A 22,240-nucleotide genomic window follows, 5' to 3' on the forward strand; every position below is an offset into this window, starting at 1 on the left:
GTGATACGCACAAAAGGGCTATTTATGCATAAATTGTAAAAATTTACGACTGCCCTATAGATGTGGGTTGTTAAGCTACATGCATTAGTCTATCGGAGTACAACGTTGAAACCCTCCAATAATTAATAGAACCGCATTTTGGACTACCTGGAGCTGAGCAAAATTGGATTTAGACATACAATATTTCCCGAAATGGCAGCACGTTATTATTAGACGTTTGTACATTTCATAAATTTTTTATTTGTATTTTTACCGTTCAAACAAGACCGCTAACTAAAGACCGGGTACAGGCTCCTTAAGATGGTCCAAGCTAAATTATAGAAATATTTCACATTTTACTTTTGGAATTTGTAAAACTTAAGAAAACTAACTTCGAATTGTGTTTGTAGTTTAGGAAAAGATAAGTCTTATTCAAAAATCATAATAAATTATGTCATGGTGTTGTTTACATTTGAAAAATACATCGAAACTTAATTAACAATCTATGTACTCGATGAAGAGATCCATTTTTTCAATTTTCGTTATCTCAAAACCTTTAAGTCTTTCTGGCACTATTTGTCTCGAAAATCTTTATTCGATTAATAATTACTCCTTCATTTATTGGTAGTTTCCCTGTTTTTCAATCTGTCATTTGGACATTTTAACCGAGTAAACAAGCTGGGGGTGCTCTATTTAGCATAAGGTCGAGACGGTAATAGTTTTTAAATTAACTATTCGTTCTCACGTCCTGCTTGCCTAAATCTTTTCCTATTTGTTCTACAATTAGTGTCCAATCAGATAAAATTGTTTACTTTCGGAAGAACTGAAGAAACTTATTAATATCGTATAAAAATTACACTTTAATTAGTAATGCACTAGCGACGATTTAGTGCATAATGTAATAGTTCAGAAATAGTCTGCAAATGCTTCGAATAAAACTATTTACACCATTAATAAAAGATTGTTAATACGCAATAGAAAAAATGCATTGGGGGTACTGGGTTTTTAAGATATCGTCAGATGTCAACTGTAAAAGCAATAATTATCAAAAATGTCATTTTTATTTTAAGCCAATTAAAACTGTTTATCAAAACGATGTCAATATCAACTGGCGATACAGAACCTAAATAACCTTAATGACGAGGGTTCGCAACAGCAGAGGTCATATAAACCCTCAGGGTGCCGGTGTTTTGTAAGTATGTCGGGTTCGAATGCAGAGCTGCTGAATTCGAACACAGGACCTTTACCTTACAGTGATGAGCGCCGTGTCAACTCCTAAACCACCGACGCCCCCATAATAAATTATTGTGCCCTAGATTGTTCCAGCACATTAAACCGTGTAAGAAAATCAATAATGCTGCTTGATTTAAGTCTTAAATTATCAAAGTAAGTTCTGTAATAATACATTTACCAGGTCTTTCAAAATACTTTTTAAAATGGGTTTTTTAAATTAATTTTTTTTCTCGGATTCAGTGTTTTTGAAAATAGAGAACCTTGGTTTGAGCAGCATAAAAGCTAAAAGAACCAAGGTTTCTTGACAATCCACAAGTTATTAAAATTTGGCTATAAAAGGACAAGCAAAAATCAACTAAAAAATAACTGGCTATAAGTTGAGTGCGTTTTTTTCCGCAATACTATAGAATTCGCAAGTAGCTAGCTATAGGTTAATTTTTGCCCTTTTCTGGTTTCTTCACCCGGGGAAATGAACGATGGACTAAATTTATTGGACATGACCTATTTTTCAACACAAAGAATCCAAGTGTTTTTTTTTTGGCAGAAAGTTAAGGAATGTGCAGATAACTGAAAAATCCTAATGGCTAGGCTTAAGTTAAATTGTGCAGTACCTCTTTATGTAGTTTCTTTAGTTTATCTGGTTTGTCAATTCGGTCATCATATATTTGATGTTTTGGCTTGTCGATTGCGTTTCGGCTTCTTGCCAGGAGGTAGAGTCTTATTGTTAAAATAAATACCATAGGGAACATTACATCAAAATTTTAAAAAATTCTTACGAAAACTTCTTTAGCAGATGCAGTAAACCGGAGGCAAAAATTTGCCAGTGTTCCTTGTACCAGGTTTCTTGTCCATAAATGACATGTCAATTTCTGTCTTCGGACCATCTTGCTACTCTGTTTCTCTTAAAATATGTATATTTATTTTCAGGTTCCCTCATTTCAGTTGCATTTATGCTATATTTGACTACATTTTTGTTATGTACTTTTTAGATTTTATGAAATTCTGCGCGCATGTTATAACCTTTGTTGTTACTCTGTGTTATTCTAACTCGAACATCACCTACCAGTTCTTCTAAAAGTCCTGTCGTTTTTAAACAATTCTTGTTTCTTTGGATTTCAAGGTTTATATTTTCATATGCACAAACTTGGTGTAAAAGTGTCTAATGCTGTACGAAAAATATGCTCGGTGTTCGTGTGATGTATGATGCACGCTCAGTTCGAATGACGCAATTTTGATTTTTGAATTTTCGCGATGGTAATGGCCTTAGACATAAAAATCTTGAAAATTAAGTCTCTTATTGAGGATTTTTTCCCAAAAAGTATTTTCGACGCTTCTCTTTTGGAAGAGTAGTTGAAGCCAACAGACATTCAATGAATAAAATACCAACCAAACTGCTTTTTGGGGGGGTCCAGATAGTTTTAAACCATAAAAATCGTGAAATACAGATCTGTAATTGCACAGACAATTTAACTACTGACATATCGGCATATGTTAAAAGGACAAAGAGGTTCTACTTATGCACCAAAGATGGTTTGTCAAGTTTAGAAGTTTTTAGAGGAAGACCGTTACATAAAAAAAAACATCCAATAGATTTTATGAGTAACGTTGCGTTAATCGTTATTATAGAGGAAGCCACCCATTGGTAACCCCTCAGTATTTATCATTTAACAAATCTCCATTTCCAATTCTATTCAGTCGTCAACTGTGTTAATTGTGTCGTATAGAATTTGTGCTATCTTTGAATGCCTTTTGAAAACGTGCTTTAAAAAGGTTTTCATTGAACAATTTAACAATTTAAAGTTAACATGTGAATTTCATGGTGGAGTTTTGCACGTGCAACTCGTAAAACATTTCATTTTTTATTATTCTATTTACATTTGAAAGGTTTGTTAGAATAGGAAATTTGACTTTCGGAGATCTACACAGGTTTGAAATTATGTCGATTTTCAAAGTAATTTGATTGTCGTTTGATGAAATTTGAATTTTAAAAAAATAATAATAATAATAATAAACAATTATCTTTACTAGAAGGTCAATTTGTTTACCCTTGAGGTCTAACTTTAATTTTGAACTATAAGCCAATGTATACCACAAAAAAATCTCTCCTTGAGGTTTAATTGATGAACGATCAAAACATTAGAATAGAATAAAAAAAATTTAATTTGTTTAAGAGGCTTTCATGGTTTTGCCAAGGCCTAGGAGACATCTAAAAATAGTTTGCCTTCAGTTTCCGCTACATGAATCGAGTTATGAAATATGTCGAAGTTGATGTGACTGTACGGTGAATGAACTGTACTGTACTGTATTTACATTTATATGTGTTCCCTATACAGAACACCTCTCGCAGCCCTCCGGCAAGCATTCATTATTTTTGTAATTATCGGGTTGTCCGGAAAATAATGCAGGATTTTAAGTTTTCATTAAAAAAAATCTATATAAAATATTCTGTTTACGTTTACAGGATTACTCATTTGTCTTCCAAATGATATTGTTTGTTTACCTCTGTAGCATTCCGCTACTTGGAAATAATTCAGTCATCCTTATAATGTCAAAGCGAGAATTTCGTACGATTTTCTTTTACGAGTTTAAACTCGGCCGAAGCGGAGCCCAAACGGCTAGAAACATTAACCAAGTCTGGGGCGAGGGTTGTGTTAATGAGTGCACTGTGCAAAGGTGGTTTAAAAAATTTCGGGAGGGAGATTTCAGCCTTGAAGATGAAGAAGGTCGTGGAAGGCCTTCCTCTCTTAATGATGATGTTCTGCGATCAGTGGTGGAAGAAAACCCCAAAACAACTGTTCGAGAACTTGCAGAGCAACTCAAAGTCAGTAAAACGACCGTCGCTGACCACCTCAAGGCGATTGGAAAAGTGAAAAAACTCGAAAATTGGGTTCCACACTCATTAAACGATCGCCAAAAAATCAGCGCTTTGATGTTTGTGCATCACTTCTTTGTCGAAACAAAAATGACCCATTTCTGGCCAGAATTGTTACATGTGACGAAAAGTGGATTCTCTACGATAACACTAGACGTTCTGGACAGTGGCTCGACAAAGGAGAAGCTCCAAAGCCCCCAACTCATCAAAAAAAGGTAATGGTTACGGTATGGTGGGCTTCATTTGGTTTAATACACTACAGCTTCTTAAATCCTGGCGAAACCATCAATGCTGAATCATACTGTAACCAAATTAATACCATGCATCAGAAATTGGCAGTAATGAAGCCCTCTTTGGTCAATCGAAAAGGGCCCATTTTGTTGCATGACAACGCTCGACCACATGTGTCACGTGTAACGTCACAAAAATTATTGGAGCTTGGCTATGAAACTTTGCCTCACCCACCCTACTCTCCGGACCTCTCGCCTACTGACTACCATTTTTTTAGACACCTGGACCACTACTTACAACACATAATATTCAAAAATCAAACGGAACTGGAAAATGCATTTATTGACTTTATCAATTCTAAAAATTCTGAATTCTACTCAGACGGAATTAATAAGTTACCAACACGTTGGGAGAAATGTATTGAGAGTATGGGAAATTATTTTGATTAAAGAACATTGCTTTAAAGTAACTAGTTTCTTTTTTTTTGTTTAATACCAAAATCCTGCATTATTTTCCGGACAACCCAATAACAATAAACAACCGGCAGGACTCAAGAATCACCCACATCTGGTGTTCGAAGTCCAGGGTCATATCTCGGTGTTATCCGTCCAGACACCGAGAAGGAGCTACATGTATGTACATCTATGTCAACACAGCACCCAATGCATACTGTTCCTAGATCCGAACCCGTTTACACTTTCACTCATTCTTAAATGCATTATTTTCTATTTACCATTCACTCAATTAGGGCGGTAAATCCTAGATATTCTTCCATCACCCTTTACACCTATTATATAACTAACCTAATTGAGGGTTGTCAATATTTCGTCATCAGCTCTCTCACACTACACGCTCAGGCTAATAAATACATTTACTCTAAACACACACTATGTACACAAAACTATCAGTACTATATGCAGTATAACAACCATGTTTCCTCCAAAAATCGGAATAGTCGACCCTGATGCTCCAAGGGCAATCACGATTCTCATATCGGATGACATTCCTACATGCTTTCAATATAGAGCCAAGGATTGCTCTTTTCAATTAGGTGGGACATATTGAACAACACGCCGGGCACATACGCGGGCTTTGGCCCAAAAATAAGTGTTCATGAGTGATCCTCGTATAGTCTACCCTTAATCGGGTGAGGATGACCCTTTTTCCACGAGTTAGATCCTCCGAGGGCCACCTATCTACGTATTTTGATACATTAAGGTGGCCATTCACGATCGCTCCAAATGGAACCGCGCCAAGCCCTATAGCTCCATTTGGAGTGCCTGAAACTTGAGTGGGCATTCACGACCGCCAGTCGCTCCGAACGTCATCTAGTGAATTACCTTCTCAAAATGGATGACGATCTCTTGTGCTACGCTGTTGTTTGTTTATATATTAAAAGCAAAGTGGCTCCTGAACAGAAGCCGTAATACACACATCAATTTGATGCAAGATCTTTCCCTTTCAGTTCATGAAGTTTCATGAAAGAACCCGCTGATTGGAGGACCTATTTAAGGATGGATGACGTCTTATGGTGTTCATCTTTAGTGTTCTATTGACCAAATTACTTCTTTCAATTAATTTTTTTTGTAAGGTTTTGGATGAAATGAAAAGTTAGTGCCACGAGCTGGATTTGAATCCATAACCTTCGGATAAATACGTCGCTGCTCTACCACTTGAGCTATCGTGACTTCAGTCCTCTCGGACACCAAAAAATGGCAAAAAGAGGGAAAATTCGAAAGATAGATTGAGATGAGAAGTTGGTGTCCGAGTGGATCGAACTATCAAAGTCACGATAGCTCAAGTGGTAGAGCAGCGGCGTATTTAGCCGAATGTCGTGGATTCGAATCCCATCGTGACACTGTTTTTTTCATTTCAACCAAAACTTTACAAAATAAAGATTAACGTCTTATTTATATTTACTCCAGCTTGTTACCCCCTTGATTAGAAAACAAAAGACAGTCATGAGGAAATCATCACTCTTCATGAAAGGTTAGCAGCCACATTACGTTCTCTAAGTTCACTTAAGTTCTCTACTACGACTCAGCGCTTAGGGGTTATTAATACTGCATCTCTCGCTTTGTATCCTTTGTTTTGAAAACGTCGACCAACTGGTTGCGGACCGAATTTCTTTTATTAATATCGTGGTAATCATTGTCCACCACTTTCCATAAACATGGTAAGCTTTCATACAATTCAATCACCTAAACGATAAAATCTCGATTGGATGTCATTACCAATAAAGAATAAACGTTTTTGACTTTTTGAGAATGTACGACGGAGATGTTTGCTCAGTGACAGAAAGACGGAGACTGCGCCAAAAAAACGCGGGTTTTCCCATTCAAGACCAAGCCAGCGCTCCAATATTCCACCGTTCACGCCAGGTTTTCCCATTCACGAACGCGCCATGCCGTCGTCGCGCCGTAGATACTTGGAGTGGCGCGATGGAGTTTGGACCGGTCGAATATTCGGCACAGCCGGGCTCGCCAGTTCAGTTTTGCCATTGACGTGATTTTTGGAACGTTGTTTTCTTCTTGAGCTACTCTGCCGACCCAACCCGGCCCACCGACGCTGCCATCTTTTAATCATGTTTTTTATTGAATAGAGGCCGGTGATTAAATCCGGAGGACCTCCCATCCTTAGCCGCCTTCTCTAACTTTTCGGTACCCTCTAGAAGAACTAGGAAATTATTGAGGCTACATTCTCTTTTAGTTTGATCTTAACCGATCATTTTGGTTTGCCTTCAGTACTGAATCTGTACCAATCTCATAATAATTCTTTTGTGAAACAAGTTTTCTTACAATTTTGTAAGAAGTAGCAAGTTGAAAAGCATCATGTTCACACATAAAAAATTCCCAATTGTATCGGAAAGTGAGTTCCTGCAATTTTAAAAATGTGTTGTGCAAAAACAAATATTCAACAATTTTTTGCTCAAAGTTCTCTGAGAACTTTGTTATCAGATCATGGCCAGAAACTGTTTGTTTGCTTGTGGGTAAATATTTTATGGGAGATCTGGTAAGAACTGAGGAAGGAGGTTGGTAGATGGTTTTTTCACTGTTAGATAAATTTTTGAATATAAAGTTACACAAACACCGTTTTTCGTCAAAAAAGGATCCCAATTATCTTTGACTTTATGGCTAATGGGACGTTTTGTTCTGCTCTATAGGCTCCCAACATCATTAAAGGTTGTCTCTTCCCTACGATTGTTGTTCAAAAATGTTAATTCGTTATTATTCGTTCAAAACTTTGTTTTAATTTTGTTTGCAGTAGGAGAAAAGCAACAGCAATTTCCGATGAAATTTTTGTTTTTATTAAAAATTAATTGCTTTTTATAATCATAGGATAATGTGTACGATTTAGCTTGCCTAGGAAGACGATTTCACGTAGAATTTCCGTTGTTGGTAATATTTTTTTAAGCTTCTCTCTCTCTCACTCTCACTCTCTCTCTCTCTCTCTCTCTCTCTCTCTCTCTCTCTCTCTCTCTCTCNTCCCACCCTCCCTCATATAAGCGTTTGGAAGGTTTATCCATGTACATTTCAGTTTTTATTAGGGTGGTTATTAATTTGTTTGATGCCATCAATTAAACAAATTTTTAGAGGTCTTGGAATAGCATTTAAACAATGTTTTTTGCTTTTTTTCAGTTTTATTTCATTCTAGAATTCACATCGTTAGGTTAAAGTTATGTAGTTTTTTAAAATAATTATTTTTCCCACATTTTTTTAAAGCATGCTAATGAATCTTATTCTCTTTAAGGGGGTATAATCTGTAGATGCATCTGCATTGAAGTTGGTTAAAACTTCCGAGCATTTTTATTTGAAAAACGATTAACATTTCATAAATAAACAATTATTTTCATGAACTAGTAAAGATTTATACTTATATTCATTTTACTTGTCACCAACTTCAGCACAAGTGTCATCATACTGCTCTCAAACCTGTCGGGGCTCAATTAATAAGCTTCTAACTACTAAAATAACCCTGCCCAAAATGTATTATTATTACTACACTAGACCACCAGTTAGGTTTTGCTTTTGTTTTAATCAGCAAACCTGCATTAACACAGTTGGTCAATCTAAATGGAATGTCCAATGTCGAAGGAAGCGGATTTTTAAACGGGATGTTGCCGTTATTGCTAATATTGTAACCAACATCCCCTTTCACCAAGGTTAGTTGGAAATGGAACTTTCGAAATATATTAATTTTGATTTTGGTGAAAATGGAAGATTTCGCCGCAGCTGGGCATTACGAACGGCAATTCTTGTTATATGCATCAATTTTAATATTTATTTTCCGATAATTGGTTCGTGTAATAATAGGATCAGCCTGTTTTGATTTGTTTAATGCGCATAAGAGCCAAGCATGAGAAATCATTGTTTTTTGGCATTCAAGGTTAGTACAAAGGAAAGCCCGGCCGTTTGCATGATCCTCTTAGGCGAAAAAGTTAAGTTTCATATGTGGCAGGATAAGTTTAGTAATTGAACTTAGATCCTTATTTGGGAACTATGACGCTTTTTACGGTGTATCTTGGTACACAATGACACATTGACAAATGCATCATTGAAATTAAAAAATGCAACTATTTTTTTATTTGTTCAAAAATCTTTTTAACACAATATACTATTAAATTCACTAATTTCGTGGTCCGCTTGACCAATTAATATATTACAATTAATTAAGGTTTTTAGTTGAAATCAAAAAAGTCAATGGCACAAGCGGGATTCGAACCCACTAGATACGCCGCTGCTCTACCACTTGAGCTATCGTGACTTCGATCCGCTCGGACACCAACTAACCATCTCAACCTCACATCTTGAATTTTACCTCCCTTTTGCCATTTTTCAAATATTAATTAATTGAAAAAATTAATTGGTCAATCGGACCACGAACTATAATGGATTTAATTGTTAATAATTGTTTATATAGTCCTATTTTTTAAACTATTTTAATTTTTGTAGGTACGATTTAACCAGTTTATCAACAAAAATGTATGGAATCATTAAATTCACTAATTTCGTGGTCCGCTTGACCAATTAATATATTACAATTAATTAAGGTATTTAGGTGAGATGGGAAGTTAGTGTCCGAGTGGATCGAGGTCACGATAGCTCAAGTGGTAGAGCAGCGGCGTATCTAGCCGAAGGTCGTGGGTTCGAATTCCGCTTGTGGCACTGACTTTTTTATCTCGACCAATACCTTAAATACTTGTTACCATCCTTTCAAGGGAAAGCTATCGGAAAAATAAGCGTCGCAAAAAAGTCTTATTCAAAACAGATCTGACTTTTTTATGTCAACTAAAAACCTTAATTAATTGTAATATATTAATTGGTCAAGCGGACCACGAAATTAGTGAATTTAATGATTTAAAATGAAGTATACTTCACTAAAGCTCTCCGTGGCCATTTCATTTGTCGCCGAGAATCAAATCCGATTACACTACATTTGAAAAATGGCAAAAAGGAGGGAAAATTCAAAAGGTGGGGTTGAGATGGGAAGTTAGTGTCCGAGTGGATCGAGGTCACGATAGCTCAAGTGGTAGAGCAGCGGCGTATCTAGCCGAAGATCGTGGGTTCGAATCCCGCTCGTGCCATTGACTTTTTTATCTCAACTAAAAACCTTAATTAATTGTACAATATACTATTCTGTTTCGGACCAGCGTTAATTTTGGTTGATTACAAACCTTTTAGAAAGTGATATTGGCAATTTGGATTATTTTGGAAAGTCTACGGCTCATATTTGTCATGCTTGCGGTTCAAGATTCGAATCCTGGCATACTCCATGACTTTTTTATGGATTATAGTTTGAAAAATAGTATTGTAAAGTGGTTTAACTCCTCGCCTTCGACACCCAACGGGTACTTAGACGATAAGCCCTCCTGTACGAGGGGAATTACTTGGTTTACTTTATTTTGTAAAATCTTAAGATGTTGTTTAACGTAGAATTCTGGAGGGTTATATGTTCTTTGTAGAATAATGTTAGATTTCACACCACTTGATTTTTTTTTAACTTATATTTTTAATTGTTTCTTAGCCCATTAAGCCTTTAATCCACCAAAGCAGTTTGATTCGGTGTTTCTTTTGCCCCAAAACTTTACACTACATTTTATGTTATTCCGAAGAAATTTTAAATTAACAATTTGACGTCTCAGTAGAAAGGAAATTTTCATCATGACACCCTGTCAAATTCTTTGGGTGAAATCCTTTGCGTTTTCTCCTCAAAATATTTACCATGTTCTCAATAAACTATATTTGATGTCATGCCCAATGGTGTTTTAGAAAAACCAAATAAAAATAATTCGACTTTTAACGCATTTTTTCATAAGGTAAAAAACGCATTTCTAATACGTTTGCCCAAAATGAAAATTTTGTTTTTAAAGCATTTTTCAAAAGGCTCGCTTAAAACTGATATGAAACCTATCAGCTAGACTTTTCTTAGTAATTTGATCATATTAAAGCTTGCATATGCTCACTAACTTATTAAGAACATACTAACTATCCCTCCAAATAAATTTTTGTTCATCTTTTCACCTTCAGAAAATATTGAATAGAAACGTGAAATAGTGCATTGACAAATTATTTGGTAGGCCTACATTATTGAAAGGGAAAATTAGTGCAGGATTTTTCGAAAAGTCTACCTATATCTGAAAGGAAACATATCACTGCTGGATATTTCCTATTAATTTCAACGTATTAAAACTTACTTATGCTTACTAACTTATTAATAATACACTAACCATTCCCCTAAATATATTTTCGATCAATTTCACCACAGCATACTGAGAAAATCAGTATAAAGGTCAAAAAGGCGTATTGATAATTTGGCAGACCTACATTGTTGAACGGAAAAATATGCCTTTTAACGCATTTTAGGGAAGGTTTACCTAAAATTAGGAGGAAACTTACGAGCTGGACAATTTTTACTAATGTTAACATACAAAACTTACAACTACTAACTGCCTAAATTCGAGAGGAAATCAATCAGCTAAACATTTCTTACTAATTTTAACGTATTAAAACTTATCCTTACTAACTTATTAATAACACACTAACCATCCCTCCTAAATATATTTTTAGTCAAATTCTTTCACCACATGTTATGCAGTAGAAACGTCCAAAAGATGCACTGAAATTTGATAGGCCTGCATTATTGAAAGAGAAATTTGATTTTTTATAGTATTTTTAGAAGTTTGCCTACAACTGAAAAGAAACATCACAGCTGGATATTTCCTATTAATTTTAACGTATTAAAACCTACTTAGGCTAACTAACTTATTAATAACATACTAACCACCCCCCACCCCCCAATACATTTTTGTTCCAATCCTTTCACCACGTGATAAGATATTTGGTAGAAACGTTAAAAAGACGTGATTTAAATTTTGTAGAAATCCACTATAGATCAGAGGCAATTGTCTTTAACATTTATCTGTTAGGCATATGCTGTTGAAGTAGGCTTCTTTTTCTTTTATTTTCCAATATGGATGTTTTTATGTCATTTGTTAGGACTATTTATACCGACGTATACGCAACCGAATACAACACAAAAATAGACAAGCTGGAGAAGTATTATTAAAAACCTACCCACACGTTCAAAAATAGGTCTAAGAAATTGCATAATGTATTTTATTTTAAAAAACGTTTTGTAAAGGGTTTTAAGATCTATTAACAAATGCTGGATATGGTACAATTTTATGATATTGTAAAGTGTTTACATCCATCAAATTAAGGATTTCTTGTTAATTGTTTTCTGTAAAAAGTGTTTGCCACCATTTTGAACTTTCGAAGGCGCTTAAGAAATACAAAACGTCAGATTCTGGATACAAGCGAATTTGTGCGGGAAAACGCAAACTGTTTTACTGGATTTTTTTTACACCATCTACTTTTTTTTCCTTTTAATAACATCTAATGGGCAAGATTCGGTCGAGATGTTAAAATAAAATACGACTTACGAGATCCCAATTGGTTAGAAATTTGAGCTTGTAGGCAAAGGCCGGATAACGTTTGTCGACTTCGCCTGGAATGATGGCGTGGAACCAGTCCCAGTAGAAGGTAAAAATAAAGTGTACGGAGGCCGCCACATGCAGGAAAACGCTGGCACATCTAAAAAGTAATCGGTTCTTTCTCTGGAAATCGGCCAACATAGCTGAACGAACGAAGAATGAGCGGACGGAGCCGGAGAACTAGGCAGACACGGCGTAACTGGCGTGTCATCAGAGCGTAAGAAGGTTACGCCGAGAAAGGGGACTCGTGGCCCCATGTTCCTTTTACCTGCCCGTTATCGCAGTCTAACGCCCTACCCACTTCCACTCTTTCCACATCCATCCACATGGGGCTCCATCCAAATGACAATCGGCAATTATCAAATAATCACCTTTTTTATATAATCACGACACCTCGAAAAACCTGTTCTTTGATTGGTTGTTTTCAACGGAGGAAATGAAAATAAAAATATACTATAAAAATTAATATTCCCATTGATCTTTATTTCTTATTTTGGAAGTTATGGACATAAACAGTAGAAAATCTGTTGGAGAAAGTTCTGGAGGAGTGATAATTTCCCATCCAATGACCATTTATTTTTCCCTCGTATTTTTACTGAGTGTGGGCTAGTCTTAACGTAAAAGAGCAACAGGCTACATCCAAATGACAATCGCCAATTATCAAATAATAGCCTTTTTTATATTACCAAGACCTCTAGAAAAACCTGTTCTTTGTTTGGTTTTTTCAACGGAGGAAATGAAAGTAAAAAAAAATAGTACAAAAAATAATATTTTCATTGAAATAATCTCTACTGGCTTCGTCTACCCTCCCTCAACGAGAAGCATAATTCCTTTTTTCTTAATTTTGGAAGTTATGGTCATAAACAGTAGAAAATCTGTTGGTGAAAGTTCTGGAGGTAGTGTTAGTTTCCTGTGTATTTTTACTGAGTGTGGGATAGTCTTATCGTAAAAGAGCAACAGGCTCCATCCAAATGACAATCGCCAATTATCAAATAATCACCTTTTTTACATTACCACGACCTCTAGAAAAACCTGTTCTTTGATTGTTTTTTTCAACGGAGAAAATAAAAATAAAAAATAATATTTTCATTGAAATATCTATTGACTACCTCCCCCAACGAGAAGCAAGCTCATATTTCCTTTTTTCTTAATTATGGAAGTTATAGTCATAAAGAGTAGAAAATCTGTAGGTGAAAGTTCTGGAGGTAGTGACAGTTTCCCATTTATTTTTCCCTCGTATTCTTACTGAGTATGGCCTAGTCTTATCGTAAAGGCCTGTTCACAGTTAAATAAGCCCGTATCAAAATTTTTAAATGTCGAACGACACGATTCTATTCAGCTTTCTCCTATGACTATAAAAAAGCTAATAGTACAAATATGGAGGAGGATAAGGACGGGAACTATAAATATATGATAAATCATACGGGGTAGGCACTAGATAAATTGCAGTGTCAATTTATATAGTTTTTACTTTATATACTTTGGTAATTTCCGATCAATTTGGTCAACCTTTCAACGCGTTTTAGCTTCTTCAAGGATGGGTGGTATTCGAGTTAGAATAAACCACATGAGGGTAGAATTTCATAAAATCTTAAGAAAACGTCTTTAGCAGACGCCGTGAGATGGGTCAAGTTACAAAATGGCAAAAACCAAGATTCCTTGACAATTCACAACTGTCAATACGTCACTTTTTGCCTTGGGTGACTTGCTATTATGTTTAAGAACTTCCTCTTAAAATATGATATATTTATCCCCAAAGTTACTTCAGTTCAGACGCATTTGTGCTACTTGTGACCAGATTTTGGCACATCTTTTATAAATAGTCAACCAAATTATTAACTAACTCATAACAGTCATAACTTTACTCTTTTTAAATGTATTATAAAGCAATCCATTTGAAAAAAATATTTGTCAAATAACTATCAAGCTGTAAACCTGACTTCTTGACAACCCCAACTGGCCTCAAGTCAATTTTTGTAACCACACACACCTCTGGACTTAATTAATTAAGTTATCAATTTACGAATATTTGGCTTGATTTTGTTATTATGAACGGTCGTTCACTTAAAGAACTAGGAAGGCAGTGGTTAACATTTTCACTCGGTCATTTTTGTATTACTTCTCTCTTGCTAAAAATTATTATATTTTTACAATACTAATCAGCATACCCCGTACAAATAAAATGTATAAATATAATTGAAAGCTGGCAGACGGTTGAATTACCATGCTGTATTTACTTTTGTAAATTTCTTTTGTACAAGTATGTTTTTAGTTCTAATTTTTAAATGAAGGTATTATCTAGCTATCTATAATTGGAAGCACAGGAATGGAATGTATTTGAGATCGTCTTTAAGGAGCTGGATCGGGGCAAATTTAACCTGATACCAATTGCGAATTGTAGAATATTTTTTATAAAAATAGTTTTTGTCGTTATCTAAACTAAAACGTTTTTGGTATGGAAATAAATCAAGCCATACATACGGCAATTTTAATTGAGAAAGTTTACAACAAAGCTGCAATACTGAAACAGACGAAAATTAACCTAGTGTCAGGAGAGCCATGTCAATAAACCTTGGAACTCTTTAAATATTGGACTGGAATGTAGTAAGGTCGTTACCTTATTAAATTACCATTTTCCAAATTATTTTTATCCAAGAAATGTGTCTGTCGTACTCTTTGGAATTAATTTGACATATTACAAATTATTTCTCGGTATGTAGAAGGTGTACTACATGATGTCAGGATGTCTTCATCGACCAAGAAAATTTTATTGGTGGGATTATAAATAAAAATCCAAGAAATGGAAGATTAAACAGTTAAATTGATTTTTAGACGGGACTGAATGAATGTGTCAATGAACTTTTGCGGTGGAATTCCGTCCTATACTTAAAACATACAGAACACAAATGGCCTTCCTGTTGTAGAAAGCGTAAGAGAAATGCCTGAGACTGCAGACCAGTCTCATTTATTCCATTGGTCAAATCTCAAGAGTTTCAACAAAAGAGAAAACCGATTAGCTTAATTACAGGGAGAACTTGCAATAACACGTAGAAACGACGCTTCGACTTAAGAAAATGAATATAATTTAAAATTGATTAAACAGCCAAACTGTTTAACCAGTCAACAAACCATGCTCTTTCCCTCAACATTTTCTACGAGGCCTATGTCTATCAAGAAACATGGGCAGTCGATCATCGTTTGCATAACAGCAACTGCCGTATGCTCGGATTAATAAAGTGCTCTGACAAGCGAAATAATTGCACTTAATGAAGTACTCACGGGCAAAGTCAATTACGCCTTATGGAACGATGTGGAGTGAGAAAATGAAGGTTGTTACATCATTCTAGTATAGTTAACTCAACATCGCTTTATTAAATAGGTTCGATTTTTTCTTTTAAAAATTTAGGTTAATTATGATTATAATTTTATTCAAGTTTTCTTAATCTGACGAGGCCTAGAAACAGATATTTCATGCTTCGACGTTTTCGATGAAATCTTTGAGTTTGAGCGTTTTCCAAAAGGTAAAATTTGCCTGCTGTGAAGTGTGAATGTCAAATTGGCACGTGGCTTCAATTCAAATAAAAATTTTAATATGAACTTATTTTATGAGGAGATACTTTCAAGGTAAAGTTGGAGGTGGTTGTTGGTCTGCGAGTCGGTGAATTCGTGTTGAACTGGACAACATGGCCTCACTGATGTTTGCTTTCACTGGTTTCATTTCATTCAAACGTGTTTCGTCTAGTAACATGTTCTAGCGGCGGTAAACCAGGTATAGGAAATCTGATCAGTCTAAAGTAAAACATAGGTTTAATGAAAGCGATGAAATGCTGGGCTCATAACTATTTGTCATTGGCACTCGGTGGGATATTTTTGCGTATGATAAGTAAAATGTTCTTCAGCAATTTTGCAGGAAATGTATTGTCAATTAATAATACTACATTAATTAATAATAATACATTAACCGGGTTGTAGACTATGAATTTCAAATTTTTTATGTAATTCATACTTGTGAAATTGTATGAAGAGGGAAATTCACATCTGTACAGTCTTTTTTCCTAAACTTAACATAACTGGATCTTAAAAAATAATTTTTATGTTCAAAATTGAAATATTTTAAATGTACTCAAGCATATAAGCTAATTATATAAAGAGTAAACGGCTAACGTTTTTTATTTTCGGCACCAACTTATTGACAACAAATTTTCATGTTTTTTTATTATTTTTTTTTTATTTTAGGGGGTTTTGGTGAACTTACAAAAAAACCGCTCTTTGTCTCGTTCTCAGTTAGTTGTATTTGACTTTAAATGAAGCTGTTTGCCATTAAATGATGCATTCGTTGTTTCTGAAAACGAATTCTTGCTCTTCGGGATTTTTAACTTCAAATTGAGTGACTATCAGTTTGCCAAAGCAGGAAAGTCGTATGAAGATCCCCGCTCGGCCCGTATTGTTACCGTTGCTGTCGAAAAATGTGTAAGTATTGCGAGAGGTGTTGGAAATCGGTTCGGTCTGCGACTGGCCTGCACTGGCCTGGGATAGATTGGCAAAACTTCTTCCCATGTTGATCACAGCGGTGCCGCATAGTTGTTTCTGACAGTTGGCGTTCATCCTGAAGACGTTTATGGTGAGGTTGAGGTTCTTGGCGTTGGTGTTCGACGGAAGAGCGAAAAGGCAAGATTTGCCGCTGTTGAACGGCACTTCCGAAGAGTGGTACCCGGCAGCATTCTGTGCAAAGTCCTCCTCACAAATCGTCAAAGGGGGAAAATTCAGGAATTGGAATTGAACGCACGCCTCTTGCAAATTTTGTACTACGGGTGAAGTGAACTGAACCGTATCTACAAGCAGTTCCAGAAGAAACAACCTCTCTAAGTCTGACATGATCCTGAGGGCTATAAGCGATGTACAGTGTGAATTTTGATTTTGATTTGTGAAAAAGTCATCTTTTAAACATGCTTCACACACATGTTTCAATTTAATTCGTTGCTACATAATAATTTTGTTTCCAAAATTAAGGTCTTTACTAGCTAGATTCTTCTTCGAATCCACCCAGGAGGGCGTACGACTTCAAAATAGGCAATTTAAAAAATAAAAAAATTTTTTTAGGTTTTTCGAGTTTGTCCAAAATTAAGGGCTTTACGAGCTTAATTCTTCTTCAAATCTTCCCACGACCTTTTTAAATCGAAAAAAATTTCGTTTTAGGCTTTTTCGAGTTTGTTTCAAAAATTGAGGGTTTGACTAGCTTAATTCCTTTTCAAATCGTCCCATCAGGTTGTTTTAAATCAAAAAAGACAATTTAAAAAAATATTTTTTTTCGGTTTTAGAGTTTATTTCCAAAATTTTGGCTTTATTAGGTAGATTCTTTTTCGAATCCACCCAGGATGACGTATGATTTCAAAATAGGCAAAAAATCGCTTTTATCGGTTTTTCGAATTTGTCCAAAATTAAGGGTTTTACCATTACCAGCTCAATTCTTCCTCAAATCTTCCCACTTGGCCTTTTTAAAACGAAAAAGACAATTTTTAAAAAAATCGTTTTTGTCGGTTTTTCTAGATTGTTTCCAAAATTAAGGTCTTTACTAGCTAGATTCTTCTTCAAATCAACCCAGGAGGACGTATGATTTTAAAGTAGGCAATTTAAAAAATCCTTTTTTTTTAGATTTTTCGAGTTTGTTTAGAAAATTAAGTGCGTTACTTCCTTGATTCTACTATGAAATATAAGTTTATTTAATGCGACTATTGACTTCGGATATTGTGAAGACTTACCAGAAATGGTATAGGCCGGGGCTTCCCAAACTGGGGGTCCACGGCGAACTTCGAGAAAAAGTAATAATTGCAAAAACAAACGGAGAATAAATAAATAAAATTTAAAAAACTATAACAATGAGTACTGAAAACGAAAGTTTTTATTTTGTAGCAGCAGTCATTGTGTTCTCAACAGACATGTCTTAACTATGAAACAATGCCAGCCACTTATAAGAAAGTTTTGGATGGATTGATTTTCTGCACGAATTCTTAATTATATCAAGTAGTGGCCATTGTATTCAAGACTTTTCACAATGCTTAAGTGTCGATATTGAGTCTTCATATTGAGTCGATATTGAGTGTCACCAGCTTCACCATACAGAAGATAGGTGACTGTTTTTCACGTTTACAGGAATTACGTTTTGAAGTCTTATCTCTGTTGACGGACCACAAAGTATAATTGGCCAACGTTTTCAATGATGAGAAATGGTGTACACTGTCGAATTTATAAGTCATTGCCATTAAAATGAATGAGATGAGCCTTCTTGGCGTGGGAAGGGTATGACAACTGTCGATGCTAATGACAAAATTGACGCCTTCAAAAGAAAACGTTTGGGGTGGAATCTGTTGAGAAGTAAGAGTGTTTTCCCGTATTAAATGATTTTAAAAAAAATACAAACTGCAACTTGCGAATATGTGAACACCTTGGAAGTTAGAAGATGTCCTTTGAACACTACTATCCAACAGCTCGAGATACAACGCTGCAAGACCGTGAATGGGTGGTCAAACCGTTTTCAACTTCGACAAGGCCAACCCGTCTATCTTGAAGTAAATACGAATGTTTGATATTTATTACTTCAGATACCACCTTGAAATTTATTTTCGAGTCCGATAGTTACTCCCATTTTTGACCCCGTCTGGAAATTTCAACCTCTAGTTGAAAAAGCAAAACGTGTTCTTCTTCTATTTGCCACATTTTCTATCTATACAGCCACCAAAACTAGAATACCGAAGCTGTCTAGATGACATCCGTCTCCAGCAGTCTAAACATAAACCCAACATATCCAAATTGTGCAGGCGAAAACAACCTCACTCTCCCCATAAATTCATTAATCAAATGAATAATTTTGCAATTGGCTCGAATTTTACATGCCTATTGATTCCGTTCTAACTAATTTGATTTTTGATTTTCAGATTTTGTAAATAAAGTTAAATATGTCCATCTAATATTTGTTTCCATAGTGATATCCCTTTAAATTTTAAATACATGAATGCGAGGGGTCCGCCCTGGATTTTGTTCTGTGAAAGGGGTTCACTGGCTAAAAAGTTTGGGAAGCCTAGATACTTTCAGTCATTTCCTGTCTTCCTGGTCTACCTATCTGCACTGCTTTGCCTATATCAGACGAGTTTCGGTTTTTGTCTAATAATTAAATTATGAGATTTTCCTCTTGAAGTCTGAAGAACGATGAACCCGTAGCTTGGCCGTTTCCGATCATTTTGGTCTGTCAACCCTCGCTGTTTTGTACACTAGACGCCTTTCAGCCCATCAGTAGTGTGTTAATGTTGTTTCTTTTTATTATTATTCTCTATTAGGCAAGTACTTTTTTTGTCAATCTTAAAATGTAAAACCAGTGTATCGATGTTGTCTATAAAAGATTATTTTGGAGAACAGCCAGCTCGACAGCCAACTTTTAATACTTATAAACGAGAACAACGAAGGACATGGGATTCTATGAACAAATTTCAACTACATATGGGCACCAAGGGACACTCTCAACACGACACACAAGAATGACACAATTACGCAGAAAACAAACACTTTGAGCCTTGAAAATGATCTCAATAAAGATCGCAACGTTGGCTCTATAAAGAAAATGTTTTTCTAAAACCTACGACACACCAGACCGCACCTCACGATTTCCGAATAATCATCGACTAACGGTCACTAATCACCAAACAGTACTTGTAAAGTTTAGTTTGATCAAATCTTATTGGAAATTTAACGTATTTTCAATGGTCTCGACGAATTTGTCCAAAACTTTTTAGTTTTGGAGTTATCATTGTTTATTGGAAGCAAGGTCGTGAAATCTTAAAAAATTAGAAAAAGGGGAATTAAGACCGAAACTGTTGAGATTCGGACCATAGTTAATTGGGACTTTTTTGGTTCCACTTTGAATGTAGAGTCTACTGGCAAAATTTGTAACACGAGTAGCCGAAACCCTGTATACTGAATACCATATTACTTAATGAAATAGCTCTATATCGGGCAAGAAAGTAAAACTATTTTAGAAAAACGAACAATTAATTTTGTGTAAATAATTAATAAAAGAAGCTGTTGTTAGTTTGTAAAGTATTAAAATAATAAAAATTTTACAGCCCCAACTTTTTATACTGTTCAAATTAATATGTCATGGTGAAAGAACTCCCTTCAAAGTAAAGCCCTTCGCCCTTAGGCGAATTGGCGAAATCCCTAACGATTAAGTGTAAGGCATGTTTTAGTAGGACTTTCGCCCAAAAGCTTTTTCTGAACAGCAGGATTGAAAAAATTGATCAGAGCACCAGAAATTTCTGCAATAGGAGTATTGCTGCGATTATTTAATTTTAAAAAATAACTGCGAATCCTAATCAACCAAAGGGACAATCGCTACTAGCTCAGGAGTTATGAAGTTAAGAATCTATTATTACTAATCATTACTAAAGTACAAAAAGATTCAAAATGCAATAGCATTCAACAAAAAATCGTACAGTTCACCACATGAGACAAAACAAAATAAATCTCACTTACAATTAGTCTTTTCGTTAAAAGCAATTATTCAAACCCAAGGCCTGAGTTTCAAGAAGGAAGACTAAGTTACATTTTTTAAATATTTGCAGTAGTTGGGAATTATCATACTAAACCGGTTTTTGTCCTGTATTTTTAACATATTTAATTATATCCTTCCTTTAGTTATAAATAAACTTATGTTGAAATTGCTAGTATACGGCTAGGTCTTCACCTAGGGGTATGCGTTAGGCGAATTCTATTATATATACTATTAGTAAAGGCGTGCTTAGAACCTTAAGAGGAGCCGACTTTTCAAAATGATTAATTTAATAAATCTTTGTCATTGTTGCGTATGTATCGCAATAAGTACAAAATTACAAGTTACACAATGGTTTAATTAAGTATTTTCAACTTACCAAATTCCAGAAAGAAAGGAATTTCGTCAGATGTCCGCAACACTCGATGATATGTCCTGCGACTTTTGCAGAACTGGGTATTTGGATTTTTAACCCTCTGTGCAACGTGTAGAAGTCCAAAGTCGTTCCAATGACGTGAATGTTAAACCTCGTCAGTACAAACAATGGTCGGAACTTGAGTTCATAGTGATCCATAAAGTGATGCAAGCCTCGATCTCGATTTTTCTTAGGAGTGAGTGTATTTTCTGTTGAGTTTTTGTGGAATGCAACTTAGACACGGAATATTTTGATACTTTGAACAGCTGTATTTTTAGTATTGTTTATAATCAAAAAAGTTAAATTCTGTGATTTCTTCTTTAGGACGAGATCATGTCCTCGCTGTTTTGATCTGACAGTCTTCTCGCCATCTGCACTAAAGTACAGATAGACCAAAATGATCGGAAACTACCCAACTAAAATATCATTAAGTTTTAGGAAACGAAAACCCCTTTTTCAATTCTAGAAATCATAATTAAGTAAATAATAAATGCATGGATTACATTTTTTATTTATTGAATACAAAAACAGTTCCTTTATTTTATCGTTCTAAAATATACTCATAATTCAGTACATAAATGTTGCAAATTGTTATTACTTTAATTTATTTACCATCACTGTTAGTTTTAACTTTTTTTAAAATAAATATCATTCAATCATCTTTGAATGCACATTTACTGATTTAGACTCACACTTATTTCAGCATAAGCTACAACTGTTCAAATTATTATTATTATTTTTTTTTTTTTAATTTGTTATTTTACCGTGGCATTATGTGAGGGAGGCCTCCCCTGGGATAAAATTTTGAATCTCAGAAATGTCTGGAAGATGGGATCAACTCTCATTTTTACGAATTTCTACCTTTGCTTATTCATGCTAAAGTAAGGAATAATAATATTTGAAAGTTACGTATTAATCTACCTAAAGTGGAGCAATGTTACAAACTTACACCTCATCATAGTTGCCAACTGAGGCAAG

The 22,240-nt window shown here is 35.0% G+C and overlaps 1 protein-coding gene across 6 annotated transcripts in view; it reads right to left on the reverse strand.

Moving 5' to 3' along the window:
• Nucleotides 1-21,679, reverse strand: part of LOC106670341 (androgen-induced gene 1 protein-like) — a 33,656-nt gene extending 11,977 nt beyond the window's left edge. Inside the window, exon 1 of one of the 6 annotated variants that reach the window (XM_014400571.2) lies at nucleotides 21,227-21,679. In XM_014400571.2, coding sequence (XP_014256057.1) covers nucleotides 21,227-21,421 — 195 coding nt within the window. In that variant the 5' untranslated portion in view covers nucleotides 21,422-21,679. Of the gene's footprint in view, nucleotides 1-12,257; nucleotides 12,536-21,226 lie in introns of those variants that run through there. The other 5 variants (XM_014400572.2, XM_014400574.2, XM_014400578.2 and 2 more) reach the window with 5 other exon arrangements.
• Nucleotides 21,680-22,240: the final 561 nt, after the last annotated feature.

This window comes from Cimex lectularius, unplaced genomic scaffold, assembly GCF_000648675.2.
Source record: "Cimex lectularius strain Harlan isolate CLEC.00 unplaced genomic scaffold, Clec_2.1 scaffold69, whole genome shotgun sequence".
Classification (NCBI taxonomy): Eukaryota; Metazoa; Arthropoda; class Insecta; order Hemiptera; family Cimicidae; genus Cimex; species Cimex lectularius.